General features: G+C 44.6%; 1 protein-coding gene across 3 annotated transcripts in view; it reads right to left on the bottom strand.

The window, feature by feature from the left end:
- Positions 1-7,167: 7,167 nt before the first annotated feature.
- Pctp (phosphatidylcholine transfer protein) overlaps positions 7,168-11,677 on the bottom strand; it is a 76,079-nt gene continuing 71,569 nt past the window's right edge. For 2 of the 3 annotated variants that reach the window (XM_029566134.1, XM_008838434.3), the window contains one exon: positions 10,288-10,483. In XM_029566134.1, the coding sequence (XP_029421994.1) occupies positions 10,418-10,483 (66 nt within the window). In that variant the 3' untranslated portion in view covers positions 10,288-10,417. Of the gene's footprint in view, positions 10,484-11,677 lie in introns of all 3 variants that reach the window. The other variant, XM_017799418.2, reaches the window with a different exon arrangement.

Raw genomic sequence — 11,677 nt, 5'->3', positions numbered from 1 at the left:
GCCGTTGTGGTGTTCTCTGAGAGAGGGGGGAGAGAGACAGAGAGAGAGAGAGAGAGAGAGAGAGAGAGAGAGAGAGAGAGAGAGAGCTGAGCCTAGGCCCAAATACAAGAACCAGGACCGGATAATTACTAGGCCTGGCATATAGTAGCCCCGCAGTATTTATCAGAGACTTTAGGCATCAGGACAAGTGTATGTCCATCTTTTGCAACATCAGAAGGACAGACATGGTGCATATTAAATTTTCATTATGATAAGGAAGATAGTTAATACATAAATATGTGATATAAGCATCAACATGAGCAGTAAGGCCTGGAGGGGAGCTCTGTTGACAGAGTGTTTGTCCAGCATGTGTGAAACTCTGGGTTTGATCCCCAGAATTAAACCGATTATAGCTGTTCAGGCTGGTAATCCCAGCACTGGGAGACAGGATGATCAGAAATTCAAAGTCATCCTCAGCTACACAGCAAGTTTGAAACCAGCCTGGGACACTTGAGATTCTGTCTTTAAAATCATAAAAATAAAAAATAAACCCAAGTAATGATAATTTCTATGAAGATTAATAAAGATGGGTGGGGTGAGGATGGGTGGTCAGCTTTGTTTTGATTTGGAGAAGAAAAACATTTTCAGGGAGACACATTTGACCAAATAAAGTGAGGCATTATATTAGTTACCACTCTGCATACAGTTATTCTGGGATTTTACTTAGCAGAACTGATTATATGACAGTTTTGACGTGTTTGGATCCTACACATGGCTCACTTGGGTCCTCTGGCTCAGCATCTAACAAGGACTCTGCAAAGCGCTACTGAGAAGAATGTGCCTCTTATGTCACTCAGGAGGCAGAATTAGTTCCTCCTAGACCCCCAGACTGATGTCTCTGTCTCCTTGGCTTCTCCACAGGGCAGCTTGCGAGTGGCATCTGGTATCATTAGAGACAATGGGAAAAGCTAGAGAAAGAATATGAACAGGAGTGGGGGTTCCGCACTTACAGCTGGATCGTAGATGCTATGCCCATCACTTTTGCCTTATTGTCTTTTTGAGAAGCTAGTGGCCAGATCCAGCCCCCACGGAGGAGAAGGGTATCACACCAAGGTGTCAATGCCAGGAGAACAGATTACAGGGAGCCAAGGCAGAAAGCTGTCCCGAGCACTGCACCACACACAGAGCTAGAAGGAAGATCAGATGCAGAGATCATGAGGTTTGGAGAACAGAAAGAAGGCCAGAGAGGAACAGGAAAAGGGAGAGAGAGAGGCACAGCCTGAAGAGCTGTAGAGAGCAGATCTTAGGTCACATGGCATTTTTAGTTCAGGTAGTTTGGATCTTATAATGAGTATGGACACAATCCTTTGAATGGATTGGAACCAGCAAGATTAAATTTCTGTTTCTTTTTGTTGATTTTTTGCGGAGAGGGGAGGTTGAGACAGTGTCTCCCTGTAGCCCCAGCTGGCCTGGAACTCACTATGTAGACCAGGCTGGCCTCCATCTCACGAAGATCCACCTGCCTCTGCCTCCCAAGTGCCGGGATTAAAGACATGCACCACTATGCCCGGCCTTCTTTCTTTTTTTAAATTTGTCTGTGTGTGTGTGTGTGTGTGCAGTCTCAGCATGACAAATCATTTCTTTGTACAGGTGTGTGTGTGTGTGTGTGTGTGTGTGTGTGTGTGTGTGTGTGGTGTGTCCATCCACAAAGGCCAGAAGAGAATGTTGGATTCTTTGGAGCTATAGTATGGGCAGTTGTGTGCTGCCTTGATGTGGATGCTAGGAACAGATGTGGGTCCTCTGCAAGAACAGCAAGTGCTCTTAATTGTTGAGTCATCTCTCCAGACCCAAATGTGTTTCTTTTATGAAACCATAGAAATGGTTAATATACTTTGTTTGCTTATTTGTTTTTATTTTAATGAAATTCTGTGGGGAAGTTGGGAAATTAATGTCAATTATTCACATTCATTTTTTTTTCTGGATCTTAAAAGCCAAAACCTGACAAGCTACTGTTCTATAGAGATGATTCCAAATCCTAGATTTTTAGGAATTTTAGTTCCTGGATAGTTTAGGGCAGAAGGATTAATCTTTTGTTTTTATTTAATTATTTTTATTTTTTGTGTATGAGCATTTTGCCTGCACAACTGTAATTGCACTCATGTGTGCAGTGCCCAAGAAGGCCAGAGAGGGTGTTGGATCCCCTGAAACTGGAATTGTAGATGGTTGTTAGCTACCATCTGGGTGCTGGAAACCGAACCCAGACTTCTTCAAGAGCAGCCAATGCTCTTAACTGCTGAGCCATCTCTCTAGTGCCTGGTGTTTGTTTTTGAGGCCTATGTGGCCTCTTGAATTTCGGATCCTCCTGTCTCCACTTCCCTAGTGCTGGGATTACAGGCATATACCACCACGCTCAGTTTACGTAGTGCTGGGGATTGAACTCAGTGCATGCCAGCAAGCACTCTACCAGCTGGGCTAGCTCCCTAGACCTACTTAATACTACCAGCTTGACTGAGCCACCTGAGCCCTTCTCACTTCAACCTCAAGCAAAGGTCAGGAAAGGAGTAGGGATGGACAGTGAACATGGGTGTGATCTTAGCTGTGTATATGGTGGAGGGATGTGTCCCACAGCCAGTGGGTCTTCAGGAAGTGGAAGGGAGGCAGTTGACTTCCTGTGGGAGAATGAACACACTTAAATTGCTGATTCCCTCTCCCTGTTATCTGGGTCAGTTAATCCCGACATAGAGCTGCCAGCTGAGCTCTCCCCTGGTCAAGCTGCTCAGCTTTGAAATTCTCCTCCAGGCCACCTCGCCCAATGATGTCAGACTGGAGAGAGCAATGCCAACCCTCCCCTCTCACTAGATGATGTACGAGGGGAAGTGCACTGTGTCTTTGCTCAGGAAACATCTGGTTGATCCAGCAATCCTCAGGCAGGTCACCACTTTATGAATTAGTGGAACAGAATCTGATGGGAAGATGGGGAGCTTTGAGATTATTCAACCTCACCATCAAGAGTCACAGACGCAAATGAGATGTGAGGAAACAGACACCCCCCTCACCCCTACACCCCCAGCAAGCACTTTACAGGGACCAGGCACTGTTGCATACAGCCATATTTCCTAGCTTGTAATGGAAAACGAATGCTGTTTACAAGAGCTTAAAGTAGCTGAAATAGGAACATGAGCCAAGCTGTGTAGTGGAGGATAAACTACTTGGAAGCTTTCAGCGGACCTGTAATTATTCAATACAGGGCCTGAAATATAGACTTCTAATGAAGAATGTTATTCAGTCTCACTCAGAAAATGAAACACCACATTCATCGGGAAGCTGAATCCATGACCACTTAAAAACAGGTCCAGCCCCTCAGAAGCTGTCTGACATAAAACAAAAGTTACTGTATAGCTTGCAAGGAGCTCCCCAACTGCAGTTTTTGTCCTGCTTGGTTTCCATTGACTGTTTCTCAGTGTATGAGCCATTAGAGGGGAACTGGGTACAACAGATAAGATAGTTGTGGAATGCTGCCCTCTCCCAGGTCTGTCCCTGGGGAAATGCAGGTTCTCTTCACAGTCAGATCACTGGCCTTCAGTAGAAAGACCTCTTTGAGTGATGTCCCTCCCATCTCTCAGTTCAGTCAATAATGCTGTTCCGCTATGCAGACTTTTAGAGGGTAGATATGTGCCTTCTAAAGGTATCGAATCAGAATGAACAAAGCAAATAATAATAAGGAGATAAAACGCCCCGAAAAACAAAGTAACTCGTTTTTTTTTATTTAAAATTCTAAAAATTAAAAATGACCTGGAGGCCCAGGCCTTTAATGCTTTTGGAATGCTGATACGGTTGGACTGCCAAGTTCAAGGGCCTGCCCAAGCCACAGAATGAGTTCAAAGCTAGCCTGGTCCAGTTAGCAAGCAGTTGTCTAAAAATAAGAAATGGGTTGGGGATGTAGGTCCAGGGTGACATGGTTTGCCTGTGCTTGCCTGGTATATGCAAGGCCCTGGGTTCAACCCTAGTAGCACAAAAGAAATAAAATAAAATTATAAAAATTTAATTTGGTCTCAACATCTGTTCTTTGGTAAGAATTAGGTAGAAGATAAAATTGAGAGTGATTTGGTTTCTGGACCTGCTCTCTGACAGCGGAACAGAGGTGACAGTGACGGGCACTGGCGGTTGCTGATGACCACTGAGTTATTCACCCTGTCAGCAGAGAAGTTAGAATATTTTTCTGTTTAAAATATTGGGTTCATAATTCAAAATAAGACACAGTTCTGTCCTGTAATACAGGCTAAATAAATGAATAATCGGCAAGTAGCACTTACTAGTAAATACTGTAGTTTGTACAGGCAAGATAGTGACGTAGAGGGCAAATCATCACCTGTTCCCTCGCTGCTTCTACAGTGAAGCCTATCAGAGGAGGCGACATTTTGACAGTGACATGCTTGCGGATTTCACGCTTATAGAGATCAGAGAAAAAGGCACTGCAGGCAAGGAGGACCAGTGATACAAGAAGCAGTGAGGAACAAGCTTAGGGCCATGATGGGACAGAGAGAGGAACAGCAGCACTGGAATGTGAGGGTGAAGGAAGAGGGTGCCTGGAACACTGCAGCCAAAGCATGCAGGCTTCGTCACTCAGGGCAGGAATCTGTAGGTTAGTAAGTGTTCCAGGAAGTCACGGAAGGTCATACTGACATGCTCTGACTTTATGTTCAGAAAACCTCCCTCTTACTAGTGCATGGAAACGTCATTGTAGGGATGCACCAATGAAGATTAGTTCACAGCTTTAAAAGTGGCCTATGGGACTGGTGAGATGGCTCAGTGGTTAAGAGCACTGATTGCCCTTGCAGAGGACACAGGTTTTCAGTTCCCAGCACCCACATGGTGACTAACAACTGTTCTTAACTCCAGTTCCAGGGGGATCTGACGCCCTCTTCTGGCCTCCACAGGCATTGCACACATGGGTGCACTTACACACATGCAGACAAAACACTCATAGATATAAAATAAAAATAAATAAAATAAAATAAGTGGTTTATGGGACTGTAGAGATGGCTCAGTGGTTAAGAGCATTTGCTGCCTTTCCAGATTGGTTCCCAGCAACCACATCAGGTAGCTCACAACTGCCTGTAACTCCAACTCCAGGCGCTCTTCCAGCCTCCGTAAACACCTGCACACACAAATCATATACATGGGGGAGGGGGAGAGAATTAAAAATAAATTAAAAGTGGTACAAAGGGCAACAAGAAATACGTGGACAAAGATTGTGGCAAAACAAAATGCAAAGAAGCAGATATTCTCTCTCTCACTGTCTCCCTCTCTCACTGTCTCATCTGTCTCTCTCAATCTGTCTCTCTGTCTCCCTCTCTCTGTTTATGTCTCTGTACATATGTATGTGTGTGTGCACGTGGAGGGGGTACATCTATGTATGTGTCCATAGAGACTAGAAGAGGGCCTTTGAGTTCCCTGCCCACCCCTTGGTCAGATGAGCTACCTTGAGCACATACTATGCCACATATTCTTCATTAGGAAGCTGGAGAATCTATTTTCTGTCTCACCCAAGGCTAATTCTCAAGAATCCTGCTTATCACACAACAGGAGTTTAGTAATATTAAGTCTTTTCTGTCTTATCTGAGAACATTAGCTTCTCAGCTAAATAAAATGATTTTGTGTCAGTTTGACTGGGTCATGAAGTGCCCAGAAATTTGATCAATTGTCCTTCTGGATGTGCCTGTGAGGGTGTTTGGAGACAAAAGGATTGGAAGACAGATCACTCTCCTTAACGTGGGTGGCCTCATTCAATCAGTTGAAGGCCTGAACAGAACCCAAGGGCTGAGCTCAGAGTAGGCTGGAGCTGCTCCTGTCTGTTTTAAGCTGTTTTAAGCTGAGATTGATCTTTTCTGGCTTTCGGATCCTGAAGAACTGAAATATCACCCTCTCCTTGAGTCCCCTGCCTGTGACCTTTCCTACTAGAATTGTGCTATGGCTACAGCTCTCTAACTACAGATCTCAGAACTTCTTAACCACCTTGTCAGTTCTGTGTTCCTGGACTGATGCAACAAGCCTGCGAAAGAGCTGGTTCAAGCAGGAACTGTTCTGTCTGAAGGCACTGGATTTCATTTTGGGTTCCACTGATTTTTCAAAACCCAATGAATACCTTAGACTAGATTTATAATGAGCCTTGAATTTGGATAGACCTTCGGGACTATTTCCTTCATAGGCCAAAAGGTTAGCCTGAGGCTCAGCATGGAGACTGAGATTAAAACTCAATTGTACACTTGAGTTTTAATAGCTAATAACTGCCAACACTAGCTGGCCATTTACTAAACTGACTAGAGCAAGTCGGAGATGGTGGCCCTCTTACAAAATGCCAGGCATAGGCCAGGACACCAGAAGCCTATTGGTGAGGTAGCAGCTGAACTAGTTCCAATCTCCTGGACCAAAGGGACCCTCTCCTCTGAGCTAGTCTTTAGTTGGCATAAGTGAAACTGCTATTTTTTTAAATGGCAGTTCATTGGTAAAGTCCTTGTCTTCTAAGAATGAGGACCTGAGTTCAACAACCAGAACGCACATGAAAGAAAAAAAAAAAAAGCTGAGCATGATAGTACATAGGCTGTTTTGTCGTGTTGAATCTTCTGTCCAGTGGCCATGCCATTGCTGCACCTTATGAAACAGAAACCAGTTACATGCATCCAAACAGATGTATATATATGCACACATAGAAACACATTCACCTAATTAAGACATTTTCTAACACCCTCCCCATATGTGACCCAATCAAGCGATATATTTCTGCCTTTTCAAGCTAAGAAAAATTCTTCCCTGGTGTTTGGGGATGAACACAGTAGAACTCAGAGAAAGTACTGCTTACTCTGTAAATGTCTCTCTTTCTTTCCCATTTCTGGGTCCTGTCATGGTTTTTCTCTGACAGACTGTATGACATGATGAACTTGTATGTAGCATGGAGCCAGGAGAAGCAAGAGGTACATGGATGCCCCCGACCCCCGGTGCCTTTTACTTTTTCCAGTTAAATTTCAGAACTGGCCCCCTGCTTTAGCAGCTCCACTAATGTATGGGCAACTCTGCATTGTGCCAGATGGAGTAACAAGGCTTCGAGAACCTTGGAGGGTCCCTCATGGCCACACTGGAGGCATCCTATGACCACAGATGTCAAGAGACCATAAAGAAAACTGAGAGGCGTTTGTTTAGGAATGAACTAATTTTATCAGGTTAACCCTCCAGCTCCATGCCTTCAGAACTCACTGGTGCTTTTTTCTAGAAAGTTCAGAGTCCTTGTGTGGCCAGCATACTTCTCCTTCAGCCACACACGGGACTCTTGCCATGGCTCCAACTATGCCAGTCCTTCTCATTCTTCAGATGTTGACTGACTGCTTTGGACAAGTCTTTTTTCAGTTGGTTCTTTTGTCTAAAATGGTTTTCTCCACCTTCTCCCACCAGCTCCCAGAAGTTCTTCTTGATCTTCAACCCTGGCTGGCGTCTCATGTGGCAGGAGCCTCCGTTAGCACTTACTACTCTTTAGCTGCTTGTTCACGGTTTCTTCTTGAACAGACCACAAAGCTCCTTGAGGGCAGGTGCCGAGTCTGGCTTATTCATTCCAGGAGCCACCCTGCCTGTCCTCAGACCTGCTGACCTCAGCCTTTGGCCAGATGTCTCCATGCTTTTTACAAATGATTCTCTGACTAGGTGGTACCTTCCTGCTTTGTTTCTTCTGAATCCCTCTGGGAAGCAGGAGGTAGGAAGGGCAGGCCTTGTGGATGGGAGGCCTGAGGGAGCAAAGTCAACAAAGGAGCCAGGCCAGGACTCTCACTGTGAAACAGGGACATTTTCAAGGGAAATGACCGTCTCCTGGAACTCATCAGTTCCAAGGTGATTACTAACTTTTAAAAATTGTGTGCAGTGAGAATAATTCACCTGTGGAAAGAATTTATCCCCACAGCAATACAACTCTTGCCAGTAAGTTTCACCTGAAATCCTGGCTAAGATGGGGTGGGCTCAGTCCAGGCTGAGCCATTTCCAAACACATGCCCACATATGACCTGATCCTGCATCCCAGCAAAGCCATCCTTTAGCACGACCAGCGTGAACCTAAGGCATCTAAACCCCCCAAAATACTGGCTTGAGGAGTTGTTTGGCCTAGACCAATGGGAACGAGGCTTTCTATCTGGATATGTTGCATCTTCTGAGTTTACATCATTTTTTCATTCTTCTCTAAGCTATTGATTCACCTTGTTGCCATTTGAAGGCCTACTGCATGCTACCCTACAGCCAGTAATCAGTGTACAATAATTACTTCGACCCCAAAACTTAATGCCTCCTCTATGAGGCAGACATGGGAAAAACAAGCCCAACATTGCTGCAGTATGTTTATAATTTTCAAGTTCCACCTCCATGGAACTCAGGTGCACCTGAGTATCAGTTTTACTTCTTTTTCACGGTTCTGGAATCAACTAGAACTCAGGCAGGTGTTTCCCAGTTTCCCGCGGTTTTCATATTTATATGTTATGTAGGGTTGTCCTCAAATAAGTAAGGCAAAAAGCCAGCCACTGATTATACAAACTATAGCAACTTTAATACTTTTACCCAAGTGCCTTACCTAAAACTTGGTTAAGCTGTAATCCCAGCACCTGGAAAGCTGAGGCAGGAGGACTGTGAGTTCAACTCCAGCCTGGTTGATACAGAGAGACTCTCTCAAAACAAAACAAACAACAACAAAGCCATTTGATGTGCTTAGTGTTATCAAAGTCCTTCACTGTTTAAAGAAAAGACTTGTGTGGCACCATTTCATGTCAGTTCTGTTCAAAAACCGTGACCTTAGTGTTTGCATTTGCAAAGGGTCTATGCACTCATGGTAGAAGGCATGATGAGATTTTAATGACAAATTTATGAAACGTTAGCTTATTTAGATAACCCTAGCCATAGGAACACAATGACTGGGCCCCAGCAGGCATATACCATAGGGAGAATTTAATTTGCACGACAACACAGTACCTATTGAAAAGAAATCTTTTTTCTTCCTTTATTACTTTCTATGCATCTTTCTTTTTCTGCTTAGTATGAGCCTATTTACTGCTGTTAGCAGTATTCCTACCACCAAACGCAGGTTAACATCAAAGACAACTTGGAGAACAGAGATGAATCTTAAGCTTAATTTGAGCCCCATGCCAGTACCTACCTGAAGCCAGTATGCCCGGCCTTGCCTATAAGAGAGCTCCTAATTCCCTTCTGTTCACGCCCATGAGCTGGATGTTAGTGCAAACAAAAAGGACCTGACAAAGTTTCTCTTACAAGAAAAGGGCAGGAAGGAAGCTGTGCCCACGAGAAGTCCAAGTCAGTCTGTATTTATTCACCGTGCGGCACCTTTCTCCCCTGAGGAATACTACAAGGAATCCCATTTGCACAACTCTGGCTTTGCATCCTGAATTTCTATAACCATCAACCAAGGTTTGGTACCATCACACAGAGTAGTTTCAACTTTTCCCTGAGATCATTAAGGCTGTGCCATAGCAAGAGTATCTTTCCCTACCAAAATTCAGGATAAAACATGGAGCCTTTTGATAGTAGAAGAGGTAGAATTCCTAAGAGTAAAGGTAAAGGATCACCAAATCACTAATTAAATTTGACCTGGTTGTAAACCATTACTTCCCCTTCAACATCTCCAAACATTCTAGAAGGGAAAGTTACCTTACTACACAGACAGTCTCATAGAACTATGCACAAGCCATCTTTGTTCTGGAGGCCTTGAGACTGCAGTTACACACATGACTAGAGAGGTATAAGCGGCATTTTCCAGTGGCTTCTGGGAAAGAGACAAACCCAGATATCAGCGATCAGGAAAAGGTAATTATCACAGCATGTGCTTAGTCGGGCCTAGGACGCTTCTCCTAATGGTCTGATATCAAAGTAGCTGCTGATTTTCTCCAAGCAGGAACAGGGCCAACTTGCTTCTGACTTCAAACCCTAACCTACTGGAGTCAACAAAGCATAAAGAGAATGAACATCAGCCTAAGTCTCCAGTTCTGGGGCATGTAAGGTCAGCCCTGGGCCAAAGGCCCCCCTCCAGCAGCTACTGTGTTTCAAGGAAGCATATTCTAAGAAGCCTGCTTGCCAGGAATGGTCACTTAGAATTTGTTGTCTTTCCTCCACCTACCCATCCCCCTAAAATTGCAACAATGGAATGCCCCTGCTCCTCACTGATCATTTATAAACAAATGCAGGCATCCTATTCAATAGTGGAAGAAGGCAGCCTTCCCAGGGGTCACTGAGAAATGAGGCAAGCAGGTGAACCAGGTGACAGGCAAGCAGGCCTAGGGCTGTGTGCTAGAGGGCGTGTGGGCTCTGAAGACAGAAATGTGAAAAGAAAACCAAGCATCAGCCGGTTGTGGTACATTCAAAGACGTCATTCGTTGGGTGCCAGGTCTGATTCTCCTTCTTAGGTTTTCTTGAGGTAGTTGTGACAGGCTTTTGCTGTCTCTTTCAAAAAGTTTGGAACTCCATTCTGCAAAGGAGAAAACATGTTTCTTTATCATCCTCTTTCATTCTGTAGAAGGTGGTAAAAGATAAGCAATGGTGGCTTTGGGGCTAATAAAAAATGATGGGGCCCTTGGTCCAATTTCAGCACAGTGTTGTCACAGAAAATGGCACAATGCAGGACCCAGAACAGGCAGACTGTTACCCCAAGACAGAGTTTATGTTTGACTTTCACTAACAAAAACTCAAAAGCCCTTTCTGAGATATTCATGTGTGTGTGTGTGTGTGTGGTGATGTGTGGTTTGGTTTGGTCTTTTTGACACAGGGTCTTGCTATGCATCCCTGGCTAGCCTTGTACTATGGAGACCAGACTGGCCTTGAACTCACAGAGATTCACCTGCCTCTGCTTCCTGAGTGCTAGGATGAAAGGCGTGCACCACTATGCCTGGCAGATTTTTTTTTTTTTTAAAGAAAAGACAGGGGCTGGAGAGATGGCTCAGTGGTTAAGAGCACTGACTGCTCTTGCAGAGGACCTGGGTTCGATTCCCAGCACCCACATGGTGGCTACAAACTATCCTTAACTCCAGTTCCAGGGGAATCCGAAGCCCTCTTCTGACCTCCATGGCATCGCACGACACGGATGCACTCACATATATGCAGGCAATACACTCATACACATAAAATAAAAATAATAATAAAAAATATTTTTAAAAAGACAAAGGCTTGTGGTAGAAGATAGGATGCAATATTACTTAGCGTCAAGCACTGCCCAAGACTTTCCCCAAATGTTCTTTTTCACTTCTACTCCATGCAGAAGAAAATATTCACCTTCCTTTTTAAAAAGGAAGAAAGGCTTCCCAAAATAAAACAAGGCAGTCAACAGCAGAGCCCAGATTCAGAATGGCATCTGTTTGACTCTGTAGCCAACGCCCGTTTTCACTCTCCCATCAATCACTGCAGGACCTGTACAAAGCTGGCCGAATAGCCCTCAGGAGGTCAGGCGCCCAGGCAGCGGAAGCCCCTGGAGATCCTGCCACCACTGCAATTCTCTCACCCTAGAGGGTAAAAACAGCAAGCGCCACAGAATTGGAAGTTTTCTTTAGGCCTGGGCGTGTCTGGCTGTCTCTAAGCTGGTGTTCTGTCTTACCCCTTCATGAGCAGATACCAAAAGCATTATTGTCCTTCCAGGGAGCAGAATATCATTGTCTGGAGGTTCCAGGGA

This window comes from Nannospalax galili, unplaced genomic scaffold, assembly GCF_000622305.1.
Source record: "Nannospalax galili isolate Female #2095 unplaced genomic scaffold, S.galili_v1.0 scaffold95, whole genome shotgun sequence".
NCBI classification, from domain to species: domain Eukaryota; kingdom Metazoa; phylum Chordata; class Mammalia; order Rodentia; family Spalacidae; genus Nannospalax; species Nannospalax galili.
The sequence above is the reverse complement of the archived record's forward strand: the minus strand, read 5'-3'. Positions and strand labels throughout refer to the sequence as shown.